The sequence below is a fragment of the Desmodus rotundus genome, chromosome 5 (genome assembly GCF_022682495.2).
Source record: "Desmodus rotundus isolate HL8 chromosome 5, HLdesRot8A.1, whole genome shotgun sequence".
Lineage (NCBI taxonomy): Eukaryota > Metazoa > Chordata > Mammalia > Chiroptera > Phyllostomidae > Desmodus > Desmodus rotundus.
In genome coordinates, this window is record NC_071391.1 from 37,592,694 (window position 1) to 37,611,806 (window position 19,113).

The 19,113-nt window shown below is 45.5% G+C and overlaps 1 protein-coding gene across 11 annotated transcripts in view; it reads right to left on the reverse strand.

The window, feature by feature from the left end:
* Positions 1 to 19,113, reverse strand: part of MICAL2 (microtubule associated monooxygenase, calponin and LIM domain containing 2) — a 214,867-nt gene continuing 195,754 nt past the window's right edge. For 4 of the 11 annotated variants that reach the window (XM_045194031.3, XM_045194032.3, XM_045194034.3 and 1 more), the window contains 3 exons: positions 12,698 to 12,800; positions 8,624 to 8,697; positions 95 to 5,341 (listed from right to left, as the gene is read on the reverse strand). In XM_045194031.3, coding sequence (XP_045049966.2) covers positions 5,157 to 5,341; positions 8,624 to 8,697; positions 12,698 to 12,800 — 362 coding nt within the window. In that variant the 3' untranslated portion in view covers positions 95 to 5,156. Of the gene's footprint in view, positions 5,342 to 8,623; positions 8,698 to 12,697; positions 12,801 to 19,113 lie in introns of all 11 variants that reach the window. The other 7 variants (XM_045194036.3, XM_045194035.3, XM_045194037.3 and 4 more) reach the window with 5 other exon arrangements.

Below are 19,113 nucleotides of genomic sequence, written 5' to 3' on the forward strand. Positions count from 1 at the left end.
GGGTGATTTACCTGTTCTGAGCATGTGAGGCAGGACAGGAGGTAGCACAAAGTACCGTGAAGTGGCAGCTTCGGCTCCTGCTCATGGGTTTCCCCTGAGTAGGGCTCGGCACTGGGATGTTGGGGGAGGGCAACAATGGGAACCAATCTAGGACAGGAAGGGAAGGAACAGGTAAGCACAAGGCACAAGTCCAAGCGGGGACACAGAGGGAGGCCATACAGCATGGTGACCGAGGGCCCAGGCTCTAGATGCCAACATCTGGGGCCAGCCTCAGTTTTACTTCTGTGTACCTGGACGGCCAGGTAAGCGCCTGAGCCTCAGTGTCTCGACCTGGTCATCTCAAAATGGGGTAATGTTGACTTTCAGAATTCTGCTTTCAGGATTAAAAGGAATAACGTATGTACAGAGCTTAGGACAGCACCTGGCAGGGGAGGCAAGCTGAATTCAGAGGATTCGTCACCATCATCAGGGGCAGAGGGCTCCCCACGGGAGCCAAACCAGCATTGGTTTTCCTTTTTTTATTTGTAGAAATGAGCTGGGAGACGGAGTGAGGATGGAATTACCAAGTGCGCCCTAAAGGCTGAGGGATGGTGAGTCGCAGCTAATAGGTCAGTGAAAGGCCGACAGTCTGCAGCTCTGGGAGCAGGAGGAAGGCACTCCAGCCCCAGCAGGGGCACTAGGAAACTGACACAGCGCCGCCATCAAAGGTGGCTGGCCCTTCCTTGGCACTTTTCCCTGGGCATGTTAGCACTTGCAAAACAGGAGCTCTCATCTGCAGTTATGTTTACTTTTGGTGGATGTTCAATGGAAAAAAATAAATCATTTCAAACATTCTGTCAGCAGACAAAAGCTTTCAAACAGTGGGGGAACGTAGTGTGAAATGAGTGAAATGACCGACCCCTTCGATAACCTGATGTGGCCATTTGGTGTATCACGCTCCCACAGTTCACGAATCTGCACGCACTGGGATTCAGAACAAAACAACTCAGTCCTTAAAGAGTGCGTTGAAGGAAGAGGCCAGTTCTGTGCAGAACGGAGCATTCCTGTTGAGTGAATGAAATACAAAACCAGGCTACCCCAGGTAAGGAGGTAAGAGAAGCAGGAGGTGGAACTAGGCTAAGCCCATCTCTCCTCCCCAGCTCTGAGAATAGCTTTCTTTGTTGAGAGGATACACCTGAGGTGAGCCTTCTTCACTCCTCCTCCATTCGAATCCAATTTTCTGGTCAGGTAAGTCCTTCCAGGTGCCCCAGTGGGAGTAAAGCAGCCAACGTTAACTCACAGTCTCCCACGCAAAATTAAAGCTCTGCCTGGGTCCCTTCACGGAAAAGAAAGAAATGAAATGGACGCTGCCCTCAGAGGTGCCTCAGAGGTGCCAGATCAAGCCCGCATGAAAATGTTTCAATTCCTTAGACACAAACCCATTTATTTTTGGTTCATTTCAGTATTTATAGCAGTGCACATGTAACCCATTTCAATCCCTATGAATAGTACCCAATTGTGGGAGCAAATGAATCTTTTATGAGCTACTCAGCAGTGAGGTTAGAAGATAAACAGCAGGTGAAATAGTACACGCTCCTCCGCACGTGAACCTTCTTATTACAATAAACTCCTGCACTGGAGCTCACCACATCCAGTGGCTGCCACTCGCTCTGTTCCTGCGGCAGTCCACGTCACCCCCTGCCACCTCTGCCATGCTGAGGGGGCTCTCTGATCAACCACCTGGGTCGGACAGGCTGCCATTTTCAGTTTGGAAGAAAAAGCCTGTAAATCTGCTTCCTGGGAGGACAGACCTTGCTGAATTGTCATTGGCCTCCAGAATGCAGAAAACATCAATTTCGTTGCAGCTCATCAGAGTTGGAAACACCTGCCACTTCCTTTCTCAGCTGCAATTAACATGCTGCATCTCAGCATTGATTGGGGCCAAGCAGCCTAACACAGTCAAATCAAGATTTAAATGAAACGGTGCAACCTGATATTTTTTACAGTTTAGAAACATGAACTCATTTGTGTTTTTATTTGCCGAAGGACAACTACAATAGTTAGTCTTTATGCTTAAGATAAATGTGAGTAGACTAGGTTGATGCTCATAATAAAAACAGTTCTTTATCTTTGTATTTATTTGGGAATGGTACTTGTTTATCTTTGGGGTTTTTTGTGGGGGTTTTTTTTGGTAGACAAAGTGGAGGAATAATATTATTTCTGTATCCAGCACCTAGTGCAAGGCTGCAGAATCCCGTGGGTATTTGGAGAATGCTTATTAAACAAACAAATGAATGGATGGTTTGGGAGAGCAAGCTTCAGAACTGTTCCCTTGGTCCAACTTATGTAAAATTCTGAACTTAAGACCATCGTGAGCCCTCTGGTTTCACTTAGAAGCTGTGAGAGACTATGAAATATGACCTGAGGGGGGTTTTACGTCTCATTCAAAGTCCTAAATGGCTGAGCCTTGATCACCAGTGTTCTTTTAAGGGACAGCGAAGGCTGTGTCTGTTTTCATCATAATCTTACTCATGTTGCATACAAAGAAACTGTCTTCAAAATGTACACTATTATACATGCGAGGGTCTAGGAACATTCTCTGTTGTGAATACGGAATGGAACCATTTAAAATACTTTAACAGCCACAATATTTGTGTCCTTTTGGAAATGATCATTGAAATAGTTTTTACGAACTGGTAAAACCGAAAGCCAGTGTAAGTAGACGGCTATTAAGTATGAGATTTATGTTTTCACTTGGCCAGATAAGACATGGTCTTAAACCACACACCATAGTCTTTGAAAGAAAAAGGGAACAAATTGCTTCTCTCATATGTTAACAGAATACCAGGGCCAAGAACTACCTTCTTTCTGGGCCTCCTTGGGAGAATCCTTCTTTTAGATGGAAATAGAACAAATTAAAATAAGTGGCAATTAATTCCTTTGTGCAGCAACAGCCCGGACCCCGTACACTTGCGCATCACCTGGTAACTGTGTGCAAGCATCCAATAAAGCACTTTCATGTAACTGACCGGAAAGACCGGGCTTAAATATTTCTGCACATTCTAGAATGAAAACTGAAGTTATATAGCCTCTTCTTAAAATGAGTTAATATTCCTGCACACCCATAGTCTCACCTCCAAATGCTTGATGGCTGAAAATATTAGTCTATCTCCATAAATATTTAATACCATACAACTCACTGTCATCAACATCTGAGTTATTTGTATGGTAAATCGCGTATATACCAACATCTTAGTGATAATAGGTCTTTTCCACATTATAACACAGGGAAACCAGAATTATGAGGAAACCATATTAGTGATTTATACCAAATAAATAAAAATAGATAAATAGCCATAAGTGACATAGTTTTGATAGACAGATAGATAGATAGATGCCAATACATATCTCTTAATAACAGAATTCAGGCACTAAACGACTTGATTCTTAAAAAAAACAGAAAGAAAAAGGAAGGAAGGAAGGGAGGGAGGGAGGAAGGAAGGAAGGAAAAGAAAGAAAGAGAGAGAGAGAGGAAGGAAGGAAGGAAGGAAGGAAGGAAAGGAAAAAAACCTACATCCTTAGCAACTTGACACACCATGGTAAGATTGCATTTTAATATGACCCAAAACACTGGCTGACTCGGGAAATCCAGTTATACTTCTGATTTCTGGCTTATCAGCGGGCCACGTTGGGGAACACAGACAACACCTGGGACAGAAGCGGTTCGTGGGTCACTTATACTGAGGGAAGTCAGGACTTCAGTCAGAACCAGCTTTGACAAAGCGCCTTACGTCCAATGACACATGTAAGCACTTGGAGAAATGAGGGAGGCCAAACATACAGCAGCAAAGGGTTCTTCGGTCTGTCTCTCATCAACAACAGCCGGAATCTTCAAAGAATCCCATGAAGGGAAAACTATCAAATGCTTTATGACAACAGATTCCCACTTGAAATCTTTTCCTTGGTTCCATGTGAACTATCAAAACATCCCAGGAATTCCACATCAGTGCACCACATCCATCTCCCAGCTTTCCTGTACGTTGAAAATGTCATTGAAAAAGATCCAAGACCCAGTTTGGGATTTGATAAATGGGGTCACTGCACTCAGCTTCACCCTGAAGTCAGAAGTGGTTTTGTCCTTGTCCCGTGGGGCTCCCGGGCAATCCCTGCAGTCTCACAGTCACCTCTGCGCCGGGCCTAAGAAGACCACCACCGGGACACAGTGCTTCCCTGGGATCACTCATGTGTTCATTTCGACAGCAGTACCAAGCAGCACCAACCTCACCCGTTTTTTACCAACAAATGGAAGAGTTTCCCTGTGTGCCATTTCCAACAGTTATTTAAAAATTATTCATTTTCTAAAAAAACGTTTTCCAGTATGTTCCAGGGGCCATAAGGACAGTACTCAGAGAATAAAAAGCTTTTCTAAGCCAACAGTACTTGGTGAAAACTAATGATTCTGCTGGTATAAAGTTAAAGTTTTATTTCCTTTCTCTCTTTCGTTTTTTAATAAAATTAAGGCTCAAATGTTCTATTAAACTCTCATTGCTTATGTATATTATATTAAGGCTTATAAATACACCTGGTAAATTAAATTCACCCTGGATTGAATTAACACCTGCTATGTGAGTTATTTGCTTTATGTAATCAGTAATCTCAAGGTTTCTCCTCTTTCTCTGGAAACACAATTTAAGTATTAACCTAATCTTTAAACTGCTGCTGCTTCCTTCTGACATTTGGAAACCAGTCACCCATGCAAAAAAATAAAAAGGGCAAATGTGGATATATTAATGAAAAGGCAGCTTCTTAAAAATCTTAAGATGTGTAACTCAATGAACTGGGCTGAGAAATGATAAAAAGCAGGAGGAAAGTCAATCTCTGTGTCAATTTCTAGGGAAAGCAATGCTGGTCATCTGCCAAGGTCACCTCCAATCAGAGAGACCCGCTGAAGTTGACTGCCAGTTTCAAAAGCGTCTTTGTATTTTCTTCATTATTATCTCTAGAAGCATCTGGGACAGCTGTAGCACATACAAGAGAATTTCAATTTTTAAAAACATATTGCAGTGTGGTATAACTTAAGTCGCAGGTATGACAAATCCTGCAAAAGGAAACAGGAGTGTGTGCTGTGGGATGGCCAGATCCGGTCCTTGGCTGGCTTGGAGGGACAGGGCCCCTGCTCACGTCCTGCTCAGCTGACAGCCCCTGGAGAATATGAAGCTTTCAAAGTGCTGGTCTTCAGCCTTCTCTTTTATGCGTTGTTCCTCTAAGGAGTCCACGAGTTTGTCCCTCTGCTCAATCACGTGCATCATCTCTGTGAATATTTCTTGCTCCTCGTTTAGATCATTCTCATCTTTCTGGCTCTCTAAAGAAAGAAAAAGAAAACATTGGACCTCAGGTAAGATTTGGTCCTGGGAGAGCTCTGGGCCTCTGCATTCTTGATTGTTCTGGACTTGTTCTGCCCTTTAATTTCCATGGAGAAAACAAGGAAATGAATTGAACACCAGGGAACTGCTCGCAAAGCCACAGATTAGAACGGGGAATGCTTTGTGCTGCAGTCAGCTCACTTTCCATCTTGAGAATATATATAAAGTGACAGGAGAGAACGCCTTTGTGAGAAAAAGAAGTTAATACCAGCCAAGCCCTACCAAGGTCTCCAACTTCCCCTCTTCTGGAAAAAAAAAAAAAATCCCACAAACAACAGAAAGTCTGTTTTCTCTAAACATATCTGCGCTACAGCAAGAAGAGTTTCTAAGTAAACTGCATCTCTGGCTAGTATGTCAATGACCAGAATCCTTTTTCAATTTGTAGTTAATGACAAATTGTAGCCCTTTGGGGCAGAAGCAAAGTGAGGCTGCAGCTGGACAATAGGAGGATGTTTCCAAACTATGAGTGCTTTTCCTTTTAGCCTTTTGGAGTATGTGACCTTCTTCTTAAATAGCCAGAGACAGCCGATTGCCTGGGGGAGATGAGACTGTTACAAAAGCAAGGGAAAGAATAAGAAACAGGTACTGCAGTGATGACTTTCTGACATTTGAAATAGGATTTTAAAGCCAAATTTAAGTCTTGTCAGCCAGATTATTGCCTTGGGACAGGACTTCATAAGTTCCTTTAGCCCCTTCCATTAAACATAAGGGGACTAGTCAGAGAGCCCATGCCAGAGTGGAGAAGGGGCCACTGTCTCTCTCATCAGGCTGGGTTCTGAGGCAGGGTCAGCATGAAGGCACATATGACAACAGAGAAATAAAGAAGCACCATTCCCTTTGCAGCACACGAGAGCCCTCTCTGTATTCCAGCCTCTCCATTATGGGCCTTAGAAGCCCCCAAGGGGGCAGGAAATGTCTTATTATTTGCTAAGAATGCCGGGGGCCCAAGAATTCTTGCCTTGACTCTTGCTTGGAACTCTGGGAAGAAGCCAGCTGGGAGGGGAAGTACTTGGTGGTTGGGAGGACAAGTAGGGTGTGAGTGTGACTCCCCAGATCTTGATCAGCTGTGTGTGGCATGGGTGGAGCCTACAAGGGTTCACTTTCCCCAGAGCAGCCAAAGGAAGCTGGCCAGCGCGCCCCCTGGGGCTCCCTGCCGATGAGGAGTGAGGTAGCCCTGCAGTGGAGACTGGATGGGGAACTGTCTGGCCAAGGTAAGTGGAGGACAGTTCCCCCAAGTCTGGCCAAGATAACTACTGAGGAGAGGCCAGTGAGCCAGGGAACGCCGCCAGGCTCCAAGCACACCGAGAGAATAGCAGGCTGTGGGTTATACCAGCCGCACACCTTAGCTGCAAATGCCAGAAGAGTTAGCGGGATGGCGGGGGTAGGGGGAGGATGACAGAGATAGCTGTGAACGGACTCAATGACTCAGCACAACCCACGCAGATTCCCAATGCCAGGAAATCATACAAACAGGCCTCTCCCCTGGCAGTCACCTTAGGGAGAAAAGCAGAAGGAAGGGGTGGCCATCTGCAAGATTGAACATTTTCATTCCAAAGAGACTGAGCATTTCCTACAGGGACTGTTTAAAATATTGCATCAGACTAAGTTTGCCGGAGAAGGATGTATGAAGTTCTTGTAGTTGTTGTTGTTAATTAGTGGGATGAAGCTCTTGTGGAAGACGAGCTTCGGTACAGACAAAATGAAGAAGCTGCGTGTTTTTTATACACCTGAGAGGAGAAAAGGTATGACCATCACTCCTTAGTAACAATTTTTGTATAAAAAGAATTGAAGGTTGGCTAATAAAGTCTTTGGTGGTATTTATTTTTGCACCCTGAAACAGGAAATTAAAATTGTTATCAGATGTATAAATCGGACATTAGTTCTCTACTATGATTGGTTAATTTAGGTGGATTCCAGTTTGGGTGCTCCTTATTTGATAATCAACACAGAAAAAAATTAAATTCCTGCCTTAATTTCAGTTTGTTGAACCCCTTCCAACTGTATAGTACAGCTCTACATGAGTTTGTTAGAAATAGAATTCTGTTATGATAAAGAAACAGTCTACAAATCATTACTAACAGGAGAACCTGTCTCTGGTAATTTGTTCTTTAATCTGAGCCCTATGATTTACCTTGAGCATGCTTGTGAAGTTCTCAGACTCAGTTTTCTAATCTGTAAAATGGGGGGGAATACCTAAATAAAAATACTCATGATGATGATGTCTAATAGTTACTAAGTGCTTACCCTGTGGCAGGCAACACCATAGCTGGGTACCATGTTCTGTCCATGAGGTATAAATAAATTATTTGACTTGTTTTTTTAGATCTAGGTCTTTTTTTAATTTTTAGAAATGTGTTTATTGATTCTTAAGGAGAGAGGAAGGGGGAGAGAGCAAGAAACATCGATGTGAGAGAGACACATCAATTGGCTGTCTCCCATACACGCCCCAACCGGGAATTGAACCCACAACCTATGTATGTGCCCTGGTCAAGAATCGAACACCTAACCTTTTGGTTTATGGGACAACACTCCAACCAACTAAGCCACCCCAGCCAGGACTAGACCTAGGTCTTAATGTAAGACAGCCATGCACGGGTCTGCCCCCATAAACACACAGGTGCAAAACAGAGTGACTGTGCCTTGCTGGCTAGAGCCGATGGCTGTATAAATCAGTGCATCGTGTCAGCTGAGCTTATTTCAACTCTCTGTCCTTCATGGTGAAAAAACTTTTCTCACGTCAATGCCCGGGCCCAGCCCGTGCTGGGACGGATGTTCCCTTTAGCATCTCCTCTGTGTCCCCAAGCACCCGCGTCACGGCCCTCATCTCACTGCACCACGATTACTGCACTGGGTGCTGGTCCCCGTGGTGAGACCACAGGGAACAATGGGTCTTCTCCATATGCCAAGAACACGCTGGATTCTCCACAAATGCTTGTTAAAGGAGTGAATGGATAAGTGAATGAATGCGTGGATAAATGACTCTGTGTTCCGTTCACACTTGGGATGGAGCCAAGCACCACTCCCATAGCCCAAGTGAATGAAGCTAAATAGGGATCTGCTGTGTTGGTGGCGGTGGGCAGAGGGAACACTAGCTTCGTGCCCGCCTCTGACTCCCAGGCAGGAGGGGCACACCGCTGTGCAATCTGCAGCGTGCCCTGCTCGGGTGTCTTTCTGGGGGGAAATGTCTTTAACGAAGACCCAAAACGTATCACCATACTCACCCTCCTTGAGCATTTTCTCTCTTAATTTCTGCTGCAGTCTGCTTTGATGATCTTCTAATTCCAGTTCTTGAGCCCTAGGGATGAGAAAGCACTCAAACCTTAACATACTAGACATCTGTGTAGACACATTGACAACTAAGCCCACTGACAGAAGCTACTGCATTCTTTTTTCCTTATTAAAACTGGAATATCTCTAAACTGAAAGTTTTGCTGCTGCAGGAGTCATTGACGGTGCCGAGAAGGGTTGCTGAGAGATGCTGAACTCAGGAGATGATGGGGTGCAGCGGAAGGTTCAGATGTGCCCCCAGCAGGTTTTGGGAAGGCCATTCACGCTAACCTTTTAGTGAAGGATCATAAAGAAATGACTAGAATAATCCAGGGGGTGGGGAAGCAATGACAGGCTGAAACTCTTCTCTATTTGGGGGGCAACATGACTTCAAGTATCACCTCGAACCGCTCTCAAATCTCTGATTGTGGTGGACAAGAAAACAAGAAAGCAGGAACAGGAGCGAGATGTTTTGTCCAGATGGAAGCAATAAACTTAGACAACTATCTGATTATAGGAGCTGGGGAAAGAAGAGTCAGGGATGCTTTGTACAAGTCAAGCTAGATTGCTGGGCACTCAGTGTCTCCACGGAGAACAGCAGAATCAAGAAATGAAGTTAGTGAAGGTCAGTTTGGAACTTGACCTTTGAATGCCTTGGGAATATCCCATGTATATCACAGAGTGTGTGTAAGCTCCCTACGTGCTAGGCCATGGGGAGCTTCCCCAAACCTTTAGGAATGCAACTCTGGAGTTCTTGGGAGAAGTGAGGACCACAAACAGAGGTGGCAAGGGTCAGAGGTGGTGGCAGAAGTCATGATACCCCTAAAAGGGAGACTCCAGAAAAGGAAAGGTTTTAAGATAAAAGTTTTGGAATGCCTACATTTAGAAGCCAAACAAAAGAGGTGGAGGCAGGGAAGAAGCATGTGAGACATTGCAAGGATAAAACAAGAAATGCAGTGTCACGGAGACCAAGAGCAGTATTCTTTTAGAGACAAGAGAGAGGTGAAGGGTGTTCAGTGCTACAGAGATGTTGAAGAGGTGAGCCTGAGGCTGTGCCCCCGTGCTCGATGTGGTGCCCCCGACCGGTTGCAGCTTACATGTGTGTCTGCTATAGAGTCGGGGTCACTTCGCCAAACCCTATTGTTGCTCTCATTATTTTTACTACTTCTACTACTTGGGCAAAGGTTCCTGCCTTGTTTAATGTTCTACCTTTTGTTATTGACACTGAACTTCTGTTGGGCCAACGTGGTAGCCACTAGAGTTGAGCCTCTCAGATCTGCCCTGAAGAGAGAATTTTCTGGGAGGAGCGTAATGAGCTGACTGCTGCTGCAGAAGCTATTCAATGTCATGCTTAGGCCACACTGTCCCCAACCCTGCAGGTCCCAGACAATGGCAGTACTAGAGCTGGGCCATTCTGCCCAACTCTGAACTCCCCTGATGGGCAATCTTCGCTCTGGTGTGCCCCTGGCCTCGCTGATGCTTTCTCAGCGCTGTGCTGCTAAGGCTCCTCCTGCCCAGTTCTCAGTCCTTCCCCGCTCCTTTCACAGGTCTCAGGACTGCAGTGAGGCGTGAAGCCTTCCCTCTTACTCCTGCTGTCTTTCCCGTCATCCTTCACCGGCATTTCCCCAACACCTCTCTTATACTTCAACTCTGTCTTGGCATCTGCTTCCCAGAGAACCCAGATGGACATTTCTCTTGTTTCTCCAGGTCAATCTCCAAACTAAAACCTACCCTTTAACAAAGCTCCTGCCTGCCTTCATCAAGCTCACATGCCCAAGCTTCTCTTCGGCCACTTTGAGGAGAGAAAGTTCCCCCTGCAGTGCGCTAACAGGAAGCCCCCATCACTGAGCGGCAGTGGCAGCAGCCAGTGCCCCTGTGACTCTCCCAGGTGGACCCTATGCAGACTGCTCCTTGTACAAACCTCCATGGAACCCTTGCCGTATTTTCTCATCACTATTGCGCTATGTGTTTGCATGCCTGCCTCCCCTGAAACCATGAGAACCTAGAAGGTAGGGTCTGGGGCCTCTTTCATCTTTATTTCCACAGTACCCAGCCCAGTGCCTGGCACCTAGAATATAACACGCTGCATACGTTTTTGTTGAATGAACTTTATAATTCAGGCCTGACCCCCAGGCAGATGGTGTGGTTGTGTAGAAAGGGTTTTGGAGTCAGGTCTCCATGAGCAAATTACTTAGTCTGTGAGACTCAGTATGTGCATCAACTTAAAACATAGTGATAGGAGAAACAAGGACTACAAATGAGCCGTCTTCCCCATTCCTAGAATTTTCTTCCATGTTAGTGGAGCTCAATGAGTGTAACTCCTGGCCTCCTCCCCAGTGCCCCCTCTTACCCTCTCCCCAAGGTGGGTAAATTTGGAAAGACTAGACTAAGTAAACTCAGCTTGCACCTCTTCTCGGCTGCGATCAGCCTGCCTGCAGCAAACATGTCCTTGACCACACTGAGCCCTGCCATAGGCCTAGGGCAAGGCTCCTCAATCTTAACACTATTGACACTTTGGGCCGGATAATGCTTAGTTGCTGGCGAGCGGGGTGTCCTGTGCATTGTAGAATGTTTAATAGCACTGATGGCCTCTACTTGCTAAATACGAGTAGCACATCTTTGTTGTGACAACCAAAAATGCCTCTGGACATGGCCAAATATTCCCTGGGGAGGCAAGATCATTCCCAGTTGAGACCCACTGGTCTAGTGTAAATGCTTTGCCTGTAAGAAGTAAGTGGCCCATTACATTTTGTGTAAGTATGTCTAATTCCGGAGTTTGGTTAGTGTCGTGGGTTGAATGGTGACCCCAAAAGAAATGTCCACCTCCAAACCTCTGGAACCTGTAAATGTGAACTTACTTGAAAAAAGGTCTTTGCAGATGTACTAGATATAATTAAGTTAAGGACCTTGAGGTAAGGACATTCTGGATCCCAGTGAACTCTACAACAAGCATCCTTACAAAAGAGAGAAGAGGAGACACAGACACACGGAGGCCATGCAAAGCCCAAGGCAGAGGTGGAGTGAGGCAGCCACAAGCCCAGGGATGCCTGGAGCCACCAGGGGCTGGAAATGCGGAGGGAGCGTGGCCCTCCTAACGTCTTGATTCAGACTTCCCTCTTCCAGAACAGGGAGAGAAGAAATTTCTGTTGTTGTAAAGCACGCAGTTTGTGGTGATTTATTACTCCGGCCCTAGGATGGTAATACAGATAGCAAGCTCACCTGGGCTCTCATATTTAGAAAAGCCATTATCAGTAATAAAGGTGATCTTTAGATGTTCCATCTATTGACTTGGTCTTATTTCTCACCTAGTTCAGCACCCATCCAGGGGAGAGGAATAGAATTCATTAGACGTCTTCACAGATCTCCCCCAACCCCACAAAATTACCTCTCAGGATTGGGGTGAAATAAAATGAGACAGCATAAGTGAAAGCACCCGGTGCAACTTGTGACACTTAATTGCTTTATATTAAATGTTTCTTTCTCTCCAGAATGGTGACAGGTATAGTGACCTTCAACTTGGTCAGAGTGTGTTGAGCTCCACGTCCACTTTCTGATCTCCAAACCAGGCTGCAACCCCCCATTCGGAGAGGACAGCCAGACAGATCTGTCCTTCAGTCCGTTAATGCCACAAGGAAGTGCCCAGGCAGCTCTCACACAGCCTTTCCCGTGGTTCATGTTCAGAGGCCAGAGACGTGCTTCTCCATTGCAGCTGTGTGATTGCAGGTGGGTCCCTTGGTCTAGGCGACAGGCATGGATTGAAAATACTTTTTCCAAATGCCCTCCAGCTCCAGACCCATTACCTGAAATTTATTTTAGTTATAGGACTTCACAGAGAGAATAGACGACTGAAGATTCTCTGCACTAATGCCAGCATGATATGCAAGACATCAAATATCAATTTGCCTCAATCACAATTCTGTATGCACAAGATGAAAAAATCCGGGGACTGCAACCTAGGAGGGTGAGCCACCCCACTGCCGCCCCACTTTGCGTTTCGGACTCACTGTTATCTGTGTTGCCTTACTTACATGATCAGGAGCTCCGACTCATATCGCATTAATTTATTCTTCTCCAGAACCAGCTTAAACCATTCCTGCAAAAGCTGTGCTTCATCCTGTGTGCCTGAATCTGCTTAAGAAATCAGTGACAAATGGGTTAGATTGGCGTTTCTCTCCACATGATCAAACTGCTTTGGAGCTGCTTTAACAGACCATGTTTGTAGCAGAAAGGGCTCAGCAGGCAGCAGCTCCCTGATGGCCTGTTGATGCCTCAAGGTCAGGGACTTGGCAAATAAAACCCACCTGTGAATGCTCTAAAGGAGGTCCTCTTTGACATTTAGGGCATGGATACTTCAGTTCCAAGGTCATACCCCCTTGGTCATGTCCTGCCACAAAGGACCCTTCTCCTGTCTATTTGTATGTTCTCAGCAAAACTTCTATATGTTTGTGCATCCTTCACCCAAGAAGGCCCTAATAACCCTGCCAGTTACTATTGCCCTCTCCTCCTTGTTCTCCTCCAGAATCAAATGCCCACTGAGTGCCCAGGTAGGGTGTGGCTTCCTGTGTGGGGCAGGGAAGCTCGTTTGGTCATAAAGGAATAGTGAGTGTCATTTAGATTTTTTGCAAATGAAAAGGCAAATGATAAGGGGGGATGTTACTAGCTTTCAGACTCATAAGGAGACAGTTATATCCATATATTCTTACAACTTAGACTATGATCTTTATTAAACAGGAGAATAACCCTGAGAAAATAGACACTGCTTTTAGATGGTCAATATTAGATGCTAAATGTCTGGATACCAAAATGTTAAAATCTGGGCCTATTTGAGAAGCAGCGACATGGAGATGGCTTTCTAGAATTTCACCCTGAAATGAGAACACAGGCTGTATGGCAAAGCTCATGGGCATTCCAGAAGGGTTCATACTGGAGGGTCCAGTAGGCGGAGCGGGAAACAATGCAGACAGAAAATATGTGTGCCTTTGGGCAAGACTTTTGGAGTCTCTGCTTCTTCACTGGTTAAACTGAACAGTAAGATATACAGGTAATATAATAATAATAATAAAAATGAGCTGCTGTTTATTATACAACTCCTGTGTGCCAGTCCATGTGCCTTACATGCAGCATCTCATTTAATCCTCACGACAAACTCACCGGTAGAAAATATCGCCCTCATTATCACCACTTGACAGCTGAAGAAATAGAAGTTTAAGAGATTAAGTAAGTGGCAGAGCCAGAGCTTGAACTCAAGGGAGCCTTGTCCTGAACCCCTGCTTTCCACTGCGTGTGTAGCTCTCCCTCCCCTGGCTCCCTCCCTCTCTCCTCCTCATAGGCACGTAAGATAACTAATGCCTCCAGCCCATTGCCTCGCACATAATATAGCAAGTCATCCATAAAAATGAGTTCCCTTTTCTCCCTGTCTCTTTGACTACCTTTTTATTGATAGGGAAAATGGGGTTCAGAGAGATTTATATGCAATGCCCCAAATTACATACTGAGTTAATGTGCAAACTGGTGCTACAAGGCAAATCTTAACTTCTGGTGAATTCATTCATTCATCCAACAACCCCTATTTATGAAATAGGTGTTGAGAACTGCCTTAGGTACTTGGGCTACAGTGATATGTATCACAAGAAATGTGGAGACAGTAAGGCATAGTACCAGCTAAAAGGTGTATTTACTGCTCGATAATCTTTTGGATCAGAGGGGCACAAAGAGCTAGAATAAAATAGAACAGTAGAAAACTGCCACCACACCAAAGCAGCAAGAATGGACTCTGGGAGTAAAGAGAAGAGTGGGTTTTCCAGGCCAGGGCATGAGGATGGGCTTCCCAAGAAGGCAATGTTTGAACTGGGAGGCTGAAAAATGGATAATGCTTTGAGAGGAAATAATGAGGATGGGAGAGGACTTTTACAGGAAGAGGGAACAATATGAGCAGAGATGAGGGGATGGGAGAAGGTGGCGGGGACAGAGATTGGGAAGGGCTGAGGCGGCGTGGAGGGGTGGAGATACGCCTGGGGAGTGTGTGATGGGCTCATCACAGACGCTCCTGAGCATCATGCGAAGGCTCATGTACTCTGTTCTATTGAACACAAAGGGACACTAAAGGTGGCTGGATAGGAGAGTGATATGTGAAGTTCTACACAGGAAGGATTAGAGGGGGAGAGAGGACAGGGAAATAAGATGTTATTCTTAAGTTTCTTGACTGACTTAATAAATGAACGAATGCATGAACAAACTTATAAACGTGTCGAGTACCAACCTCTCCTAAGCATTGTCTGTGGTGCTGAGGGGCAGGGGTAAATAAGCATTGATTCCAGCTCTTCGGGAAATTGGGAACTTGCAGTCCAGGGGGTGAAACCAACACTACACGGCCGAATAGAATATGGCACGCCCCTCGCCATGCAACACAGAAGAGAAGCAACCGATCTGGTGTTGGAGGAAGTGGGAGACCACCCCACAGAGGAGACAGCAGGTGAGCTATGGCTAAGTGGATGAATAAAGAGTTTTCCAGGGAGAGAAGGAGGTCAAGAACAAGGCATTCCAGGGCATTAGCTGATGAGCAGAGGAATGAAGTATATAGACTAGGAATCATATATAACATAGAAGGTATGAGCATGTATTTTGAACTGAGACCTGGGATCCAACTTCCATTCTTCCACCTACCACTATGTGGGCTTTAGCACTTAACATAGCCTCCCCGAACCTCGGTCTCCTCCTCCGGTCTGAAGATGCAGTGGGACTGTCCCCACATAGAACTTAATCCAGCTCTGGTACATGGTATAAGCTTAAATAAAGGGTAATGGTCATAACTCAAATAATATAACACGTGTCATGGAGGAGCCCTTAGGGGTCATCTGTTCCCCATGGAGACATGCAGGAATTCCCTGCATCTCCCTAGCCTGCAGCCTCCCACTCCTTCCATTGAGGGTGGGATTCCTGGCTGTTTCAGAAGCTCACTGCAGGGCACTGTACTCTTAAGTATTGAAAACTTCTTTCTATTGGAATCTGATGAGCTGGCTGCTAGCGACTGAGTTCAGTTTTGCCCTCTAGAGGAACACAGGAAACACAATTTTACATGAAAGACATTGAGACATTTGAAGACAGGTCTCACAATCCACAGAAGTGTTCTTTTGTTCAGAGGCAGCACCTCCAAGTTATTTATCATTTTGTCATAAAAGGGCTGCCCCGGTCTGCTTGCCCTGTAACTTTCTGGGATACATCTTAAGGAAAATGAAGAATCAGAATATCAGTAGCCCAGAGTGGAGAGCTCTCTTGTACCTTTACCCTGTGCCCTGGGATTGCAGAAGTCTTTTTCGCAGCCTTGTCTGCACTGGATTGTAACTAGCTTGCAACCGAATGTGGTCTTTTCACCCCAGGGGTGGTTAAGTCTGACAAATGGCTTTATGTTCTGTTTATGCAACTGATATTTTGTTTAAACTAGTTCAAGACTTTCTATGTATCTTGTTAAGTATCTTGTTTCTTTTGTTCCATCAAGGGAAATCTTTTGGCCATTTTATCCATCTGACACATTTTCCTAGATTTGGGATTTCTGTGGGATTGATAAATGGCCATCCTGAACCTTTACATGGTGTTGAAAACAAAATGTCAGCTGGGACTGGACCAAGGACAGAGCCACCGGACCCACTGAGGGAGCTTTCTCAGGCTCTTGGTGAAATGGTTCTATAGACTGCTGTGCTCCAGCCCGCATTCCCATACCTTGTCTGTTAGGCTGTCACAGGAAACTTTGGCAACAACATAACTTCACCATGTCTGCCACGTCCCCTGGCACCACAAACCTTGCAACCACACTCAGAAAAGGACATGACATTTGTTTTTCACAGCTTCTCAGTAAACACCAGTGGTTCCTTAATCGTTAAAGGTCTTTCTAAATATGTACAATTTTTAAAACAATCCTATCTGGAATTTTGACAAGGGCTCAGAATTCATGTTTCCGTCCCATACGAAAAGTAGAAAATGTACTCATCTCTAGTCTTTTGGCTCTGGACTCCTTCATGAGTTTTCAAAGACTGGGGTTATACCTACACATTTTTTTTGTTCAACATCAGAGGGTTAGTTCGGTTTGTTCGACAAATTCTGATTGCCTAATGCCACATCTAAGACTCTGTATGTTTGTATCATCTTTCACTGGAGCTTAGAAACCTGAATTCGTTGCTCTCCTGTTTTTCTCACCTATCCAGATTCAATCTCCTCTTCTAGATAGTTGTTCAACATTTCTAGATGGAGGGCCATTTGCCTCGGTGGAGAAAACAGAAAAGCTGAGAGCTGACAATCCCGTGGCTTCCCCTTGTGTAATGTGACACCTTCTGCCTCGGCCCTGCCCATCCTTCCCCTGGGCCCCATCCAGAAGAAACAGCTCTATTTTGCTGTCTTTTTTTAGACTATTTTTTGTTATTTGTCAGATTCAGCCTCTTTGCTATATTATACTCATAGGCTTTAGCCAGACTTTTATCCGGGATTACATGTCCCTTTTTCAATCTTTCTTATGTGTCCTTCTAAAATACAGTCCATCAGAGAGTCCCTGTGCATCACACTGATTTCTATTGAGGCTGGACTCGACAAACACAAGTTGAACCTAATTAGCTGATTTAATTTCCTATTTTCAGTGGAATAATTTGTAATTTTATAGCCTGCAGTTCATTTTTTTAGAGCCTTCCTTTCCTCAGTCAAAAATCCCTTTTGGGGAATCTTTGAACATGGACTCATGTGCCGATCCCAGGAAATCTGCCTTCCCAAGCACTGGGTGCAGTGACTGCCGAGCCCAGCCTTGTCTTGCTCTCCACCCCACCCGTGCACTGAGACTTCGCTCCACGATTTCCCTCAACTCACTGCCACCTGTCAGAGAGCTTCCTTCGAGGTCCTGATGAAGCCCAGACCAGCACTGCCCCTTGTGTAGATGCAGCGGAGCGAGTGGCAGAGGGCCTGGGCTTTGAGATCGAACAGACCTGGTTTAGCCACTTATGAATGTGTGAACTTGGGCAAGTAGCCTCTCATGTGTCCACCTCGGTCCCTTCCTGTGAAAAATGGGGATGATGACAGTACCGGTGTCATAACTGGTTATGGGGATTGAATGGGATGATGCATGTAAAATGCTTACCGTAGCGCTTGACACACAGTAAACATTCAATAGATTGATGGGACCATTGCTCTTGTACCCATTTCTTCCAGTGTCTACTTCTATATAGTTCTGTGTGGATTACTTTCTGTTCACCTTCAAAACTCAGCTAGAATGCAAACCCTGACTTGATCACACATGCCTAAACTTTACCTTGTAACCTCACTTGAGGTTCATAAAAACTCTTGAATAATTCTCTTTTTTGGCCCCACCAAAATGAAAAGTTCACATGGCTGGCTGGATCCGCAGCACCTGCTGGGGAAGGCCTCAGTACTCTGTGCCTACACAGCTTGTTGGCTCGGCCACTTCTCCATCTGGTCCTGTGGCTGCTGTTGAACTGAAAGCCTTTCCAGGGGAGGCATGGGACTCCTACATCTGGGAACCGGGATGTAGCTCAAATGGAGCTGCCAGAAGGCGAGCAGCCCCTGGCTACAACTGGAATGGCTCCGTTACCTACCCCTCACAGCCACCGCTGCTTGTGTTCACCACCGACTGGCTCTCCATTAGCTCCCGTGTGTGCATATCATGCTTTTTCCTGGACAAAATGCAAGGTTCCCACTTGCCTGGGTGAAGCAGAGCAATCAAGACTCAACACAAAACAACTCTGTACTAATGGAGTTGTTTAAATTGACCCGATCTTCCCCAAGTGAGCTCTCAAAGGTACAAAGCAAATTTGGTTACTCCCTACTGAAGTTCTCAATTGCACTCCACAGCCAAGTTCGAATCACCTAGCCTGACAACACTGAGTCCTTGCTTACGTTGCAGGGACTTGCACTTAATGGCCAATAACTACTTTCCCTGTGCATAACAATATTACATGAACACTCTAGTCTTTCAAGTCACGGCTTTTGAACCATTTTCCTTCGTTGGTAATGCTGAATACTTCTCTGATTGTGTATTGGTGTGTGGTTTTGGTTTTCAACTATCCAATTCCTTAGATGTGATTTCCTGCCTCCACAGAACCTGTGAGAAGTCCTAATTTGGTGCTTGCTGCCCATGTGCCAATGCCTTCAGCATCTTCACTGACAATCTGGGGCACACAAGGGCACTGAAGAACACCTGCAGCCAGCGCCCTCGGCAGTACTGTGCGGGGCACCTGCCCGGGAGGGCTGGGTTTCAGGCTTTGTCTCTTGTTCTCTGGCCTCTGGTCAGCTCATAGCTCCTGTGCTCATCCACAGGCCTATTTCATTTAAATCTCTAGCCAGGCCTTCTCTATCCAGCACTCCGAGGACACTGACCTCCCACAGGTGCCTTACATATGAGGGTGATAACCCAGAAACCTGCACTGTGGGTCTGGGCTGATTCACTCTG